Source organism: Taeniopygia guttata, chromosome 9, assembly GCF_048771995.1.
Source record: "Taeniopygia guttata chromosome 9, bTaeGut7.mat, whole genome shotgun sequence".
Classification (NCBI taxonomy): domain Eukaryota; kingdom Metazoa; phylum Chordata; class Aves; order Passeriformes; family Estrildidae; genus Taeniopygia; species Taeniopygia guttata.
Window position 1 is genome coordinate 25640126 of NC_133034.1, and position 17443 is coordinate 25657568.

The 17443-nt window shown below is 54.6% G+C and overlaps 2 protein-coding genes across 2 annotated transcripts; both read right to left on the reverse strand.

Moving 5' to 3' along the window:
- Window positions 1-3143: 3143 nt before the first annotated feature.
- SUCNR1 (succinate receptor 1) lies at window positions 3144-6417 on the reverse strand. Its single transcript, XM_012575765.5, has one exon. The coding sequence runs from the start codon at window positions 4881-4883 to the stop codon at window positions 3999-4001; it is 885 nt and encodes a 294-aa protein (XP_012431219.5). The 5' UTR covers window positions 4884-6417; the 3' UTR covers window positions 3144-3998.
- A 2642-nt stretch (window positions 6418-9059) lies between these two features.
- AADAC (arylacetamide deacetylase) lies at window positions 9060-16438 on the reverse strand. The gene is made up of 5 exons (XM_030280502.4): window positions 16238-16438; window positions 12689-12911; window positions 12416-12485; window positions 11928-12099; window positions 9060-10840 (listed from the first exon to the last, which is right to left on the reverse strand). Exons 1-5 carry the CDS (start codon window positions 16373-16375, stop codon window positions 10232-10234), a joined length of 1212 nt encoding a protein of 403 aa, XP_030136362.4. The 5' UTR covers window positions 16376-16438; the 3' UTR covers window positions 9060-10231.
- Window positions 16439-17443: the final 1005 nt, after the last annotated feature.

Here is a 17443-nt window from a genome sequence, read left to right on the forward strand (position 1 = left end):
GCGGTAATTTAGTTATAAAAGAGACTTTTGAGAACTGTCACCTCATTCTTACCTGTTCAGCTTGCTCCTTCCTTGTGCACCTGTGGACAAGCAGTGCAGCACACAGCTCAGGATCCTCGTGCAGGCAGGGAAACCACAGCTCCTGTTTAACCCTTTGGGCCTCACATCCTGTCTGGTGGAGCTCCTGGGGCAGGTGGGATCCACTGTCTCTCCTGGCTCATCAGCACTGCCCCTGCTCCAGCCCCTCACCTGGGCAGAGGACGCTCCCCAGCCCGTGCCCAGCACTGCATCCCCTGGCCAGGTGGGTTACAGCTCCCTTTTCCCCCAGGGCGTTTGGGCAGCTGGGCTGTGCCAGGCTCAGTCCCCACCTTTCCCATCAGGAAGAAGGAATTGGGCCAACAGCAGGTGGGCTGTGTCTGCCCCTCAACAGCAGCCACCAAACAGAGCAGGCCTCTGGGAAGGAAAAAGAATTCCTAAAACCAAGCCTTGGAGCAGCCGAGAGCACAGGATTTATTTCAAAAGGCAGCAGGCAAACTGCTGGACTGCTTTATTTACCAAATAATTGAATTACTTCATCTGGACGGTTATTTGTGAGACCTTCCATCCTGCGACTCGTATGTGGCCGTGTCAGGAAGTGAGGCAAGAGTGCAAGAATGAGCAAAGCAGCAGTTAAATGTTCCATTTCAGTTATGTGGGTCAAAATCTCAATAAGACCCAGAAAACTGAAAGGAAAATGAAAATGAGTCTTGCAGGCACCTTGCTCCGACATCAGGTCCCTGCGGCGCTCTGCCCCCAGAGCTCGGGGCAGCCCCTGGTGCTGCTGATCCAAAAGCTGCTCTGACAAACAGCAAAGCTCCGAGTGTTTCCATGAGTGTGCCTGCACACCTGGGGGGCTCCAGAGGCCTCAGAGGCTGCTGGGGCGGCCTCACCTCACCAGCCAAAGGACAGACTGCCCAGAGGGTGAAGCTCCTCCTGGGCTCCAGGAAGACTATTTTTAGCTTACATATTTTTAGAAAGTGAAAACCAAATTGAGACCAGAAGTCAGCTGAACTGGTATCTTCATTACTGTCAACATGAGCAGTGAAACTCTGATCTGCCAGTGTGGAATGACATGGTCAGGACACCTCTGCTGCTGGGAATCCTCACAGGGGTGTCCAGGGCAGCCAGGCAGCACCCCTCACACAGCACTGTGAGGGACCCACGGCCCCGTGGCAGCCTGAGTGGGAGTCCTGCTCTTCTGGAGGCATGTTCTTATCAGTGGTTACCAAAGCCATGCAGAGCAGCAGCTGCTGTGGCACAGGGCACTGCAGAGGCAGCTGACCCCTGAGCAGCACTGCCTGGGCACTGCTGGGGCAAAAGGTGATGGGAACAAAGGCAAACCTGGGAAATACCCCCTAAATGTCAGGAAAAACATTGCAGGACATGTTACACATTCCAAGCTGCAGAGGACCTGAGGTTTGGTTGGGTTTGGAATGAATAAGAAATAGATCCATGTGATTTCTCGTGGGTGTGGAGCTGGTTGTGAATTCCCTCCAAGGACAGGCTCCTGCAGCTCACACCTGGAGAGCAGCCTGGGCACAGCCCAGTGTCCTGGCCCTGTGTTTGCCTGGAAAGGGGCTGCAGGGCTGGGAGAGCCAGGGCAGCCCCCAGCCCCTCGCCCTGCCCTCACCACTCTTCCCAGGAACAGTTATTTTTAGGTCACTTACCGCCACTAAAACATACTTGGACTGTTTTCAGGATGACTCACAGCTGAATTCCTGTTCTGGAGGCATTTTCAGTCCACACCCAAAATAAGGGAAGACAAAATAAAATGAAACCAAAAACACCCCGTCTGAATGAGAACCAAAGCCTGTGTCCAGCTGTGCTGATGCTGATGCCTGCAGCCAAGTGTGGCTCTGCCTGGGGGAACCTGCACCACTGCCCATCACCTGCAGCCACACCTGCACCCACCTTAGCCCTGCCTAGCCCAGCTCGGGTGTGCTTTGGAGCTTTAGGAATTCAATTTCTCCGTGTACTACTCAGGAGTAGAAGAATTAAGCAGAGAGGAACATGTATGTGAAGCTTGAACGTAGTGGCTTATATTCTCTTTTCTATCCCACATTAAATTGCAAAACCAGCAGCAGCAGAGTAAATTGTGTCACGATCAGAGGCTTCACTCGTTAGTTTAGGGCCATGGAAGCCATGGAGACAATGGATGGCTGCTAAAGCAGAGGCACAGGGCAGGGCTGTCAGCAGGGGAAGGAGCAGAGCCCAGCAGGTCTCTGAGTGCTGGGAGGTGTCTGGGCTCTGTCTGGGGGTCCCCGGCTGAGGAGAGCCTGCGGGGAGCAGCACAGGGCCGGGCAGCTGCTGAGACCTGCACTGGTGTGGGAAAGCAGGGAGGGAACACCGGAGCTCTGCTCAGCACTGGGGTCCCTGGCACGGCCTCTGCCTTGGCTCCTGTCTGCTGATGGCTCTGTGGGATGTACTGACAGCAAGAGCAACATCTGGGGCTGTGGCACCCGTGGGTAAGTGCCGTGCCAGTGTCACTCAGGCAGAGCCCTTGTGACTCTGCTCCGCTCAGTGGACACAGCAAAACAAATTACTGAGTATATTAATCCGTAAAAACTGTCACCACACACTGTTTACAAAGAGAAACCAGCTCCTGGCCATCGACACAGGGGCATGGGATGCCACATGCTGCACAGACACCTCCCTGGAGAGGGCACCCAGCGTGCCCGTGGCTCCAGCCCTGCCTTGGGGCTTGGGCTGGACTCGTTGGGCAGAACTGAACCCAGACAAGACCAGGGCAGTGACACCTGGATGCTGTTAGGCTGGCAGTGCCTCCTCTTCCAGCAAACCCAGCCTCAGGGAGGAAATCTAAATTGACCAAGCACCTTGAGCTTCTGCATGGCTGTTTCTGCGCCAAAAAAACCCCAAAGCAAGTTTCTTCCACATTTGTGCAAAGAGCACAGGGTGACCCCCCTGGCAGGCACAGAAACGCTGCTGCTGTGTGGGGCTGGGGACCAGACCCTGCTTTGATGGCTCTGTGACAGGGCACAGGCCCGTGTGACATGGACCGAGGCAGATGCTGAGGTCTCACGGACACTCCAGAGATCAGCAAATCAAGTAAAACAACACAGAGGAGACTTTTCCTAGTTTTTGGAGCAGTTTATTCTCCGGAGCTGGTGCCCCCAGCGCAGCAAAGCACATTGCAGGTGACTGACCCATCAGAGAGCAGAACCCAGGCTAGGCTGGGTGAGCCCCGAGCCATCCCGGTGCTGGGGAGCAGGGGGTCCCTGGCAGGGGAGGGGGCTGCCCACAGCCTGCCCACGCTCCCTCCCAGCAGCCTGGGCCAGCCCAAGCTCTCAGGAGCTCAGTGCTCCATCCATCTTTCCCTGTCTGCTTGGAGTCAGGTCAGTCCTTTGGAGAGTAACTTGTGCTGCTGATCGATCCTGCAGGGAGCAGGCAGGGACTGGCTCTCATTAGCTCCTGGTTCATTAGTAGAACCGCTAATGAAGTGTGAACTCTGAGGTCTAAATTCTGCTTCAGGCCATAGATTCCGTGAGCACTTATGGACACTTATATTGAAGACAGGTAGCTCCATACCCTGCTAAGTGGCAGTGTGAGTGCCTGGCTGTCCTGGTGACACATGAAGGCACGTTTTCCCCCAGCCCAGGTCCACGTTATGGCTCACAGAGCAGCTGTCTGGGAGCAGCGTGTTTGCCCTCAGAGAGCTGACCTGGTGGCCTTCAGATGGCAGTGTCCATGGGCTGTGGGGTATCCACTGAGGGCAGGGTCCTGCTGGGAGCGAGCAGAGCATCCCTCCTGGTTTGCTGGAGGCAGCTCAGCAGGCATCTCCTGTACAGCAAGGTAACAGGTGCATTTAGAAGAACACAGGCAGCTCATACCTATTCTATTGCATAAATAAAGTTATCTAAAAAAATGGCACATTGCTGAATGCTCTGCCTAAGAGAGTTTCCTCCCAGACCTCTCCCACTCCAAGGGGTCTGCGCACTCATTCACTTCCCAGTGGTTGTCAGCCTGCCCAGGAGCTGTCTTGTTCTGGCCATCAGCATCTCTCTGAAGTGGTCCCCCATCAGGAAATAAAAAACGGGATTAATGGCACTATTTAGAAAGGCAAAGGGTCTGGTGATGATGTAAACGGCGCTGATGACGCCCTGCGTGCACTCGGAGACGTTCAAGGCCGGGATCCGGGACGCGATCCGGACGTTGCGCATGACGTGGTAGGGGGTGAAGAGCAGGGAGAAGATGACCACGGTGAGGATCACCAGGGTCAGGGGCTTCTCCAGGGTCAGGGCAGAACGGACCTGCTCGCTCCTGCTTCTCAGAAAATGAACCATCTTCAAGTAGAAGCAGCACATGGTCAGGAGAGGAATGAGGAAACCGAGGACCGTCAGGAACATGCTGTAGATGAGGCTTTTCCCGGGGTCTCCCGAGCTGGCGTAATCAAGACACTCGTCCTTATTGGCAGGTGTTAGAGTCTCCAGGAAATGCAACAGCGGCAGCTGCTCCAGGATCACCCCGATCCATATGGCAAGGGACACCGTGACAGCTGTTCTCCTCTTCTGCAGGAGGTGGTCCCTGAAGGGGTGCTTCATGAGCATGTACCGGTCAACGCTGATAGTGGTGAGGAAGAGGATGCTGCTGTACAGGTTGGCGTGCAGCAGGAATCTGTTGCTGTGGCACAGGATGCTCTCCTTTGCCCACTGATCGTTGGAGTAGCTGTTCACCAGTATTGGCAGAGTGCACAGAAGTAGCAAATCTGAGATGGATAAATTGAACAGGTAGATGTTGCCGCTTTTCCATTTTTTCAGGCAGAAAATATAGCCAAATACCACAACGGTGTTTCCAATGGCACCTAAAATGAACTCAAGGCTGTACATGGTGGGGAGATAATACTTTTCCAGTACTCTGTTGATCAGAAAACAGTCACTGGTCTCATTCGCAGCCTGGAAAATAATAAAAAAAAATAAACACCAAACCCAAGTAAAAGATCATTGCACAGTTATTGTTATATCATTGCTGTAATCAGTGAATGCAGCCTGCTATTTCCTTCCAGCCTACAGGGTAAGTAGATATGTAACCTCAGATGTCTCTCACACATGGGATTGGTACTTGCAGACACTGATCAGTTACAGAAGAAGATGAAAAGTCGCCTGAGCAAAGACCTGTGTGAGGAACTCGAAGTGGGAGCATCAGCTGATGAAGGCATCAGTCACTGCGTGCCAGCTTGGCCACAGCCAGGGCAGTGCCAGGGGCCAGGAAAGTGAAACCAGCCCGTGGGTGCCCTGTCAGAGCCTCGTGCAGTCATCTGCCCCTGTTACCCAACGCCGGCCCCGTGGTCCTCCCTCATCACCGAGGCAGAGGTTTGCTGACAAGGCTGGTGCTCGGAGCTGCCTGGGGAGCCAGGAGAGATGTGTTTGTTAAATGAACCCAGCCCTTAATTGAGCACTTTGTGTGCTGTGCTGGAAACTGGGTACCAGAATTGCACGGAGGATGGAGCACATCTCCTGTGCATTCTGCCAAGGCTTTCTTCAAAGCTGCACCACACGTGAGCTTGCTTGCTTTCTAAAGGCTGGTTAAAAAAATGCTTTCAGCTACAAGGAAGGAAATAGAGCAGGATCTTTACTCCTCTCCCTCCTCAGCAAAGCCACCTGCCCCTGCCACAGGACACAGACAGCTTTCGGTGAGAGCCTCAGATAAAGTGTCAGCAGACAATTGGAAAGCAGGGAAAGCCAAATGCCAGAAACTGGGATATAGATTAAAAATGAACTCAAGCTGAGGTTAAGCATTTCCAGAGGTGTTTTGGTGTCAAGAACTTGTTCCCAGGTCTCTGTCCTCAAAGCAGAGATCAGTTGTATTTCATTTTGAAGGGAATCATGAGGCAGAACAAAAACTCCATAAAGCCATTTCCATCGAGCCTCTACACTTACTCTGTGCCCCCCAGGAGACAGAAATGCTACAGAGAGTGCTTGCTCTGCTCAGACCTCACCTGCTGAGCCCTGTCTGATCAGTTCTTGAGGAGAAACCCAAGACCTTAGTGAGATTCTAAATCTAGAGAGCACATCACAGACATCAGCACCTTAAATAGCGATGATAATTGAAGGTTTGTATGGAGAGCTGCATTAATTTAGCAAGTAGTTAGGAAAAGGCTGACAGATGACTTTTAAGGTAAGAGGGTGAAGCAGTTGGAAGCCCACTCAGAGGTGGTGGAACAGAAGAGTGCCCTGGAGCCCTTACCATGCTGGTGCTGCCTCGTCACTGGTGCTGCAGGTGCCAGAGCCGTGGGCTCACAGCATTTAATCACGCTCAATCATTAACGAGGCCCGGCCGAGGCGGGAGCTGCTGGGCTGAGCTCCGAGGTGCCAACACCACTTCCCCTTGGCGGGGAACCAGCCCGGAGGGGAGGGCAGCCCCTGGCCTGAGGGACAGCCGGGGCCGCAGGAGGAGCAGCGCTTACTCCTCCCGCAGCGGCGCATGGCCACTGCACAGCCCGCTGCTTCACTCAGCATCGCTATGTAATTATTGGCAAAGATCAAATACAATAATGCTGCTGATGCAGAGTGACCAAACCCCGCAGTGACCAATTCCAGCCCTCTGCCGTGGGCAGGGACACTTCACTAGACCAGGCTGCTTCAAGCTACGTTCAACCTGCCCTTGAACATCCTCAGGCATGGGGCAGCCACAGCTTCTCTGCCTTCCCCCCTCCTCCCCTTTATTGTGATGGACTTCACAGTTAGCAAATATTAACTCTATTAATATATATAAAAAGCTATTGTAGCTTTTCTCTGTGGACAAGGCCAATAAATCAGCTTATATTAAGACATTGCAGAAGCTGATTTTAAATTTCCCCCATGGCTAATAACTGACATTGGCTTCTCATTTACAGCTTTTAAATGTCTTGTTCATTCAGGGAACTGCTGTTGCACTGAAGGATTAAATAGGGCTGAACAAATGGAGCATTTCTTCCTTCCTGCTGCAGTAACTCCTCAGAGAACTGGTGAGGGAGCAAGAAATGCTCCTTAATGTCATTTCAGTAGGCTTAGATCGGTCCCTGCTTTACAGCTCTGTGACTATTGCTTCAGCTGGTTGTACTGCTAAGCAGTTTTCTAACCCTTGGTTATTCTGAGGCTGTCCCAGTCACTCATGCTGACCCCTGTAGCTCCCCTGCCTCTCAGCAGCCCTGTCCACAGGACACACCTGGGCTGGGTCTCAGCAGCAGGCTCTGTGGTTCCCGCAGTGTTTGGTGCCCGGCACTCCAGGCTGGCTGCCAGGGCTGTGCCCGCGGCTCCTGGTGCTCCTGGCACGGCAGGCTGGAGTCCTGCTGGCCTCTGCTGGGCAAATCCAGCCCTGGCTCCAGCCCAGACCAGCCTGAGCCAGCCAAAGGGAGCCCCAGAGCTCGGGATGGCTGCTGCTGCAGCGCTGGGACCCTCCCCGAGCCCTTCTGGGGAACAGAGGCCCAGCTGAGCACACCAGGAACAATCAGCCCACACTGCCAGAAATACCAGAAACCCAAGAGCACTGCCCGGCTCTGGGCTTTGGGGTTTTGGTGGTGGTTTGCTGGGGATTTTTTTGGTTTTTTTAACTTGTGTAGTACTTCAACAAAAAGTTAAGGATTCTTAAGAAATGGGTGATGGGGAAGCCCAGATTGGTGGGGACACTTCAAGGATGCTTCATTTCCTCCTTGACTCACCTGCAAGCATGAACCCCACCTCCTTCTGCACCCTGTGGTAGGAGAGTCTGTGATAAGTCTGTCTCCCTGTGCTTGGGCATCCTTGGGGGATTGATCTCTGCACCCAGAGTTGGCTCCAAATGGGGTTCTGAGCCCCACCACGGTGAGGCTGAGCTTTTTCCTTGACTGTCAACCACCAAATCCCATCCTTCCTTCAAGGGAATATTTTTGAAGATGCACCAAACTTCCCCTGTGGTGGTTTGTCCTGTTTTCTGGTGTGGCTAAATGGGTTGCTGCAGCTCCAGCCTCTCCTGCCAGCAACATCAACAGTGCAGCTTTCACTGTCTCTTTTTGTGCCTCACCAGGCATTTCCAATCCCAAAAGTCTATTTCAGGAACCTAAACAAAAACATACAGCCCAATCAATCATGAGTCCAAATTTAGGTGCTGGTGCTTAAAAGCCATTTACTTCTGGATCCAAGAGCATCCTACAAAAACACCCAAGGAAAGCTTGGCAATTTTTGTCTGGCATTGTTTCTTAGAACATAAATTTTTCTTCTGCCTTACAGGCAGGCATTCAGTGTCCCTGACACAGCTGATGCCTGAGCCACGATGGAGGAAGCACAATACTGGTGACAGTGTGAACAGGGAGGATGGCCCAGGTTTGCCCCAGCTGGGCTGGCACAGGCACTTCCAGCAGCCCTGAAGGGAAGCAAAGCCAGCTGAGCCAACACTTCAGCCCAGTGCTGCTCCAGCAGCAGCATCCCAGTGCTGCAGGGCAGCAGAACGACCAAAGCCACTCTGGGTCACAGCAGGGCGACCTCCAAATCAAAAACACAGCCATCCTCCCTGAGCAGCCTCTTAAGCAAGGTTGTCTTCCTGGAAAGCTCAGCTGGGCTCATTCCATTAGCACTTACAACCCAGAAATGCCACCCCAGGGAACATTCTTGTGGATGTGACCCTGAAACTGTATAGAAAATCCAACCAAAGGCATTGCTGAGCAAAACCCCAATGCCCAACTTCTTCAGGAACACTAAGAGGCTGTTAATTAATTCCAAATGTGGGAGGAATCAAACTGCAGTGGAGCTGCCTCGGCAGCAGACAGGAGCCCAGTCTGTGGGTGGGTGCTGGGCTGTGCTGGCAGTGCTGCAGGGAGACCTGAGGAATAACTCCAAACACTCTGGGATTGGGCACACGAGCACAGATGTGCATCCAGGGGGTGTGCAAAGGTGCAAGAAGAGACCCACTCAGCCAGTGCTACTTCCCTCCTGGACAGCCCCAGCCCAGCAGCAGTGAGAGCAGGGCTGAAAGCCGGGCCACCCTTTGCCTGCAGCACAGCTGCCACTGCTTCCCCACGGCTGGGACACCCAGTGACCAACACACTGCACTGGAATCAAAACCAAGTTTAATCTTTAGATTCAACTTCATAAAGATGGAAAACGGCAATCATCCCGTACACATTCCATCTGAACAGGCCGCACACACCCAGGAAAAATAACCCAGAATTATTGAAGATTCAGTACCTTTTATGCAAAAGAAAAGCAGGATGCATGAAGTACCTGCCCACTGGCTGATTTACTTAAACCAACAGCCAACCCCTGTGTTCATGCTTTGGTCAAAAGTTTTAGGGTTTATATTTAACACAGCCAACATTTACACAGAGGTTATTTGTTCCACACAGCCATCTGAACTATGTTTCTTTTCCAACCCCATAAAGCTGCTAAGCTAATTCTACTTTTAAGAAATCTGATAAAAAAATTTCAAGGACAATTAGAACACCTTGTACATGACTTAACAGACAAGTAGAGCATAGACCATGCAGCAGTGTTATTGTAAGGCTGGGATCTTCACAGCTTCCTTTTCCCAGTGAATATCCAGTGCTGGTTTGATTCACTATTTCCTGCTAGTGCAAGGATTAAAGAAAGGAAGTAGGAATAAGGTACGTGCTTTAACAAAAAAAAAAAAAAAAAATCCAACACAACAAAAAACCCCAAATAAACGAAACTCCCAAAACAAGCAAACAAACAAGCAAAGCCCAAAACAGTTTCCCAACTTTTTAGCCATCCCACTGGGTTTCCAAGTGCTTCCCTCAAGCTGTGCTGGGCAGGAAGAGCAGCTCCAGCCCAGCCTGCGATGGCAGGTCCCTGCAGCTGCCCCGAGCCTCCCGGTGCTCCCCTTCACCCCATCAGCCCTGGCAGCAGCAGGGCCCCGCTGCCACATCCCACGGAGCCAAGGGAGATGGGAGGGAAGCAGCCACCGGGCAGGTCCCGTGTGAGCACAGCGACCTGGCCCTTCGGCACACGCCATGGGCTGAAAGCGTGATAGAGGGAAGAGCAGCAGGCACAAGACACCAAATCGTGGAGGCTGCAGGGCCAGAAGAGGAACCCCAGGGCAGTCCTGGCAGTCTGGGGGTCTGAGGTTCAGATGATAGCACTGGGGGAACACGGGGATTAGGGTCACACCGATTTCCTGCTCAGAATTGCAAGGGGGACGGCACTGACGGCCGAAGCGCAGCACGGCTCCAGTCACACCTGGCGCAGGTGAGGAGAGCCTGTCCCGCTCACAGGTTCTCCCGCAGCCAGCCCACGCAGGCGCTGAGCAGCCGGTGGCCCAGGGCCAGCTCCAGCGGCCACGCGAGGAAGGTCATGGCGCCGTGGAAGGCGTCCTTGGCGTGGAGGTGCGTGACGGGCACGCCGGCCTCGCGCAGCCGAACCGCGTACATGGCGCCGTCGTCGCGCAGCACGTCGTGCTCGCACGTGAGGATGAAGGCGCGAGGCAGGCGGCGCAGCCGCGCCTCGCTGGCCAGCAGCGGGGACGCGCGCGGGTCCAGCAGCCCGGGGTACCGCCGGGCCAGCTCCGCGCCGCCCGGGGCCGCGCGCGCGTACGCGTGAGCCTTGCGCATCTCGGCGGGCAGCCAGCGGCTCCAGTTCACCAGCGGCAGCAGCTGGGCGGCCTCGGCTGGGACGTGCCTGTTGGAGGCCATGGCCTCCCTGAGAGCGGGGTCCGACGTGAAATACTCGCTCCAGAACCGGACCATCAGCGACCGCGGCAGCAGCGGCTTCTCGGCGTTGTCTCGGTAGGACGGCAGGTCCAGGTCCAGCACCTGCAGGGCTGGGTAGATCAGAAGTTGGGCTCTGAGCTTGGTTTTCACTTCAGGGTCCTCCACCAGCTGTAGAAAAATCAAACAGTTGCAAAGAATCGGTAAAGGTGTAGATCCTCCCACACTGACGGATCATCTGAGGTAAGAATTAAGACATGCATTTTGCAACATGAGCAAAATAAGATTATCAATAAAACCAGCATAAAGAATTTCTGAATGTATAGGCAGGTTATCTGAAACAGCATGCTGTAATAAAAATTCTCAAACATCAAATATAATTCCATTCTATTTCTTATATTGAAGGATAATGCTTTTTGGGAAATCCTCTTTCTGAAATTTTGATGCTTTCTGAAGTGCTGACAGAAGATTTTCTATAGCTACAGAAAATTTCTATTCTTATATCACAAAACTTTCAGTTTTCTGTGTCTCTTTATCATTTCACACTATTTAGAGCATGTTCATGTGTTTGGTTTTTAACTGTGAGATGTTACAACTCAACCAATTGCAATTCTGTGCATTTTGGAGATGTAACAAATAAAATGTGATGAATTAAACATTGACATTTCTTATATGTTAACCTTTTCCCCTCTTCACTAATAAATTTTCCATTTGCTCCCTCATCTTCTGCCTTTAGCGTCCGCAGCAAATTCATCACCATTCCTAGTGTTTTATTACAGCCCAAACAGCTTCTCAGGAGAGCAACATCATCGTGCTGACTTTATTTGATAAAGCTGAAGAAGTGCAACAGGCACCAAATTGTATGATCACACACTGCAACGTTTAGTGAGGGTTCTCTTTGTTTGCTTGTTTTCCCTGCTATTTGCATCTTTATGAGTCACGCAGTTAAAATTCCCTTTTCAAACATCATACCTAAACCAGCCAACACGAGCTTAACTTTAGAGTGCTGTAAGCCCCGACTAGAGGGCGGAGAGCCTTTTTTAGTGGCAGATGTCTGGATGTCACTGGAGCTCCTGCGATGCCATCCAGTGGCTCAGGCACAGCCGCTTGCCTGGTCCCCAGAGCCCCGTGACGATCCCGCAGGCTGTGACATCCTGACAAACCACCAGAGCAGCGTGTGCTGCAAGCTGAGCTTTCCTTAGTGGTCGTGAAACTACACAAACACTGCCTGTGAGCTCGCAGGCCATTTGTGCGGTACCTGCTGTGCCACGGCCGCAGCCAGGTTGCCCCCGGCACTGTCCCCGGCCACGCAGACCCGCTCAGGGTCCACCCCGTACTGGGACAGGACCTCGCTCTGGAGGAAGAACTTGGTCACCGAGTACACGTCTTCAAACTGGGCAGGGAAGTGGTGTGGAGGGGCCAGCCTGTAGCTGGTGGAGGCAAGAGAAGTGTGTTAGTACCTGCTGTTAATAAAGAGAAGGACTTGCTCACATCTCCCAGCTGGGGGATGTTTATTTCCATGCCCAGAGAAGTGGGAACTGTCTGCCCCAGAGGATCTACTTTATTACCCACCCATCTTTGTAAAGACCAAATAGCCACCAACCACAGCTCTCCACTGTCACCCTGGCAGCCTCTGTTCCAAATGTGTTTAAGTCAGCAGGAAAGCATGTGACCAAATACAGAGAAATTGAAACAGATTAATTTATTCCAAACCATCATCCCATGTGGAAGGAGAATGTCTCTTACTTGACTGACACCACAACAGCATTTATCTCATTTGAAATCCGCCGTGACACGAGATCATAGCCGTGCATGCCTGGAATGAGAGCGCAGTGCCTGTGAGAAGGGACGCACACCCACAGCTGCCTGCTCCTCTGGGCAGCACTTTCAGCTGACTCCCCCCTGCTTTCAGCTGGTGAGACCCCAGCCCCTGCCCCTCCCTGTGGCAGCTCCCATGGAGCACCAGGCAGCGCTTGACAGGGTGTTGGGATCTTTGGCACAGACCAGGGCAGAGCTCACCTGCATCTCCCAGGCACCAGCCGCCGCCGTGGAAGTAAACCACGGCCCTCCTGAGCCCGCCAGGTGCCCTCCGGGGCAGGAACAGGCGTACGGGGACGCCGCTGAACTCCGTGTCTGTCACAGTGACGTTCTCGTCGGACGTGGGAGCGACGAGCTCAACAGCCGTGATCAGCCTCAGGCCCTCCATGTAGTTCATCAGCCCCAGCAGCTCAGCCGCCTCCGACTACAGCCAGGACAAGGGGAAACTGTTCCAAGGGCAGCCTATTTCTTCTCGGATTAAAATCCCTTGGAGCCATTTGATGCTCCGTACAGGTGTGCGTGGAAGCCTGTGCAGCAGGCCAGAGCAGAGTGCCTCCACCTGAGCCTGGCAGCGTGGGGAGCACTGGTGGCACGGGCTCACGCTGCCCAGCAGGGCCAGAGCCCAGCCCAGAGCCGGGGCTGCTGCTTCGTGCCACGCTCAGCGCTCGGCATGCACGTGGGTCACCTCCGCAGCCCAGCGCCAGCATCAGCACGGGCTTTGTGACACAGAGAGCCACCCGCAGCGCCTGGCCTGCTGCTGGCACCAGCGTGGCGTGGGGACAGCCCGGGGACCAAAGGCAGAGAGCCACCCAGAGCCACCCACGGCCCCTGCGCTGCCGGAGCACCAGCACCTCAGCTCCTCCACCACCGCCCCCGGCAACAGGACGCGACCCTCTTCCCTCCCCAGCCTCATCACATCACAACTGGAACAACAGGAAATAAAGCCGAGCTCTTACACGCTGTCTGAAGGTGAAAACAGATGAAATTCAGTGCAGGTTTGAGTTTTAAAAGAAAGAAATTATCCCAGCCTGGTGCAGAACCTGTTTGGAGTTTGGCTTCCAAGAGATGCTTTATTGTCCACAGGAAGAATGTGAAACCCCCAGAGCATGACTGGTTATCTGCTGATAGGTGTAACCTCCAGCCTTCAGACTGTGATAGTGGAAGTCACAGTCTGACCCTGCACGGTGTATTTTTTTTCCCCCTTCAAATTGTATTTAAATCAACTGTTTAATCATCATCCACATAGAACCAGGTTTTGAGCAACCTGGTCTAGTGGAAGGTGTCCCTGACCTTGGCAGGAGGGTGGAACGAGATGAAATTTAAGATCTTTTCCAACCCAAACCAGTCTGGGATTTCATTATACAACCTTCCTTTTCAGGAGCTAGAATAGCACGCAGCTCAGCCCTTGCTGGCAGTCTTTGACAGGGATTGTCACCACAGTTTTGAGTCACCTCTCTCTGAAGGCTTGGAGCGGGTGATGCCAGGAGGAGCCCTGCCAATCCCAGTGTGCTGGAATTGGGATGGAGATGAGTGGGCAGGCCCTGGCACACTGCTGAGGGAAGCGCAGGTCCTTGCCATCAGCTCCATGAAAACAAACAAACACACATACACACGCCAGAATTGCTGTTAGCCACCACATTGACACAGTTTACATAAATATTTCTCAGTTGTTGCTTTTCCCCCAAGGATTAACATCTTGAAAAAACAAACATCTCAGCCAAAGTGAGTCCTGCTGTGACTCCAATGAGCTTGTGAAAGCCCCGCAGTGGGAGGAATTCCCTGAGCCCCAGCACTGAGGGTTTCCAGTGCTCTCAGAGCTGTTTTCCACAAGTGGACAATTTACATTGTGGGAAACCACTGGCCTGCTGCCTGCGGTTTCCAGGCCATTATCAATAAAAGGAAATGGTGCCCTCATCTGAAAATCCCTCATTGTCCCAGTGTGAGATTATTGGGCCAACAGGAAAGCCAGCCACTTTGGGGGCTGGCATCCTTGTGCTGTGGAAAGCGTTTTCCCCAGTCCCTCCAGCTGGGACAGACCCAAAACCTGTGGAGGGAGAAGGGAGCCTGGCTGTGCCTGGCCAGGGGCAGGGGCAGTGCCCACAGCACTTCCAGCAGCTCGGGTTTCCAGAGGGGCAGCAGCTGGGATGAGGCACCCCCGGGGGATGCTCCCCATCCGCCCGAGCTGGGAGAGGGGCCCGAGTCTGGGTCTCAGTGCTTCCACAGAGCTGGGCCAAGGAGGGAGTGAGCCCTGGGGGATGTCACACAGCAAAAACATCCCTTTATGTTTTGTACCTTCTTCAGGCGTTTCAGACCGAGGGCACAGGGCACTTCCTGGAACACCTGGGGGATTTTGGGCTCAAACACTGCAGCAAGTGGCAGGTTTGCTCCCCAGCTTGGCAGCACATGGACACAGGACACAGGACACAAACATTGGCAGGCAAGGGAAACGTTCCCAGGCTCCCTGCTGCAAAGAGGGGACACCAAGGGCTCTGAGCACACCCAGCAGGGCTGCCAAGCTGGGGGCTCCCCAGGACCCTCCACAGCAGAGGGGATGGAGATGTGCAGTGTCGTGGTGCTCCCTTTGGGAGCTCAGAGGGGATTCTACTGCTCAGGAAGGCTCGAGGGGGGCACTTTGTTTATTTTGCTCAAACCAGCACCAGGGAGTCAGAGAGACTACAGCAGGGTCCCCTATGAAGCACAGCCCTGCCCCAAGTGACCTTGAGCTACTGCCCTGGAACTGCACATGTATTCAGGATATACTTAGGATAATTTAGAGCCACCTAACTGTAATTTGCACTAGTGCAGCTCCAGGGAGGCTGTGGCTGTGCCCATCCCTTGGCTTTCACCGGAGATGAGAGCCCACTTAGAAAATGCCTGCCCACAGCCCTGCTGTTCCCAGGCAGGCAGGACAGCAGCACCACGGACACAGCTCCACCTTCCAGGGAAAACACCCTATCCTGGCACAAAGTGGACACGCCTGCGGCCAGCAGTGCCCTGCTGAGGTGACAGTGGGACTGAGCAGGCGCCGAGCAGGCACCGGGCATGCCTGCCCATGCCTGCCCATGCCCGGCTCCCTCCAGCAGGGGATTTAGGAAGGCAAGCAGCAAGGCAGCGCACCAACACTGCTGACCACAGTTCCTTTCTTTCTCACCACTCCCATCTTCCACCACCTCAACCCCTGAAATAAAACAGGAGTCCCTGACACACCCCAAAAATCTCCCCATCCTCCCTTCTCCTGCAGGCTGGACAGCCCTAAAAAGGTACCCCCTGCCATCAAGGGCTGTCTCACACAGAGATGTTGCTCTGTGTGGTTTTCAGGCCTATTTTGTCAGTGGATTTCCATGAAACCACAAAAATCAGCAGATTGTGAGAGCTGCTGTAGTCTGCCCTCCCCGGACACGCAGCGCTGCCGGGGAGCTGGGCACATGGAGTCAGGGATGAGTCAAGCAGCAGGGCTGCAGCTGCACAGCACAGGGAAGCAAGGAAGCGTGTTGATCCACAGTCACACCCCACATCTCATTCGTATCTCCGAACTGCCCTTTCTCAAGGCTGCAAGATCAAATCTTTCCTACATTTCTTTGTATCCTAGTCGCAGTCAGCTCAGTGCTTCGTTTCAGCAGCCCCTGCCCTTGGGTGGGTGTAACACCGTGCCCGTGTGGCACACAGTGTGGCACACACGCACCGCCGTGTCCCTGAGCCCAGAGGCACGAGAACCCCCCTGCCCTGCCCTCCCAGCCCCCGCCACCTCACCAGCTGTGCCAGGGCCCTCAAGGCAGCCGAGGTGAGCATCACTGTCCAGGGCTGGGCCACGTCCTCGGGCAGCGGGCTGTAGATGTAGTAGCCGAGGAGGGCTGCGAGGAGGCCCAGGCAGAGCAGCCTGGCTCCCATCCTTGCAGGCTCTGCTCTGGCGCTGCTGGAGCAGCTCTCAACGCGTCCCAGCGAGCCAGCACAGGGCAAAGTTAATCCCGTGTTTTTCTTGGGTCCTGGCCAGGGGGTGACTTCTTGTCGTATCGTGCGGGGCAGAGGTTGCTCCACTGTGCAGATTCCAAACTAACACTCTTCCCCAGCAGGGCGTGCGGCCGCCGGGAGCAGTCGAGCCGGCCAGCCCCACATCGGTGCACACACTGCACCGATCCCCGCTGCCAGCCCCGCACCGAGCCCCGCTGCCAGCCCCGCACTGAACCCTGCACCGAGCCCTGCACCGAGCCCCGCACCGAGCCCCGCACTGAGTCCCGCACTGAGCCCCGCACCGAGCCCACTCTGCACAGGTGAGGGTGGCCTGGCCCTGGGTCCCGCAGTGACAGTGTACACGCAGGGCTGGGCACAGACCAGCAAACCCATCTCCCCTTTTGCCAGGGGCTGAGAGGTAAAACACAGGTAGAGAACCCAGATTTCAGGTAGCATGGGAAGATAAGGTGCAGCTGAGGGATGGGAATGCAGCACAAAGCCCTCTCCTGCCCTGTCCCTCCCCAGGAGCAACAGAAGCTCCCAGGACAGCTCTGGCACGGGCAAACAGCACAGAGGAGGATGAGGCCACACTGGAACAAGCACAAAACGGGTGTTTTATTTTGTTGCACTTAAGGAAGGTTTCCCGCTCTCCTTCCGTGCTGGTCTCCAGACGGAGGTGTCCTGCCGGGGACAGAGGTGCCCTGCCGGGGACAGAGGTGTCCTGCCGGGGACAGCCAGCCCCGGTGGCCCTGCCGGGGACAGCCAGCCCCGGTGGCCCTGCCGGGGACAGCCAGCCCCGGTGGCCCTGCTGGGGACAGCCAGCCCCGGTGGCCCTGCCGGGGACAGCCAGCCCCGGTGGCCGGTGCCCCTGCAGGGTGCGGGATGGACGCAGGGCGCTGAAAGGCTGTGGGAAATGAGTGCACAGCCCCGGGGAGCGCGGAACAGCTTCAGCAGGAGGGCTCAGGTGTGCCAGGGCCGGGCTGCAGCCGCGGCAGGTGAGGGGAGGCA

Bases quoted from the DNA above. Each gene is read 5' to 3' on its own strand.
- SUCNR1 (XM_012575765.5), bottom strand. From the start codon at position 4,883: ATGTACAGCCTTGAGTTCATTTTAGGTGCCATTGGAAACACCGTTGTG.
- AADAC (XM_030280502.4), bottom strand. From the start codon at position 16,375: ATGGGAGCCAGGCTGCTCTGCCTGGGCCTCCTCGCAGCCCTCCTCGGC. The intron at 12,912-16,237 runs GTGAGGTGGCGG...TCCTGGCTGTAG, and splicing joins TGAGGGCCCTGGCACAGCTG to TCGGAGGCGGCTGAGCTGCT. The intron at 10,841-11,927 runs GTACCGCACAAA...ATTTTTCTACAG, and splicing joins CTGCGGCCGTGGCACAGCAG to CTGGTGGAGGACCCTGAAGT.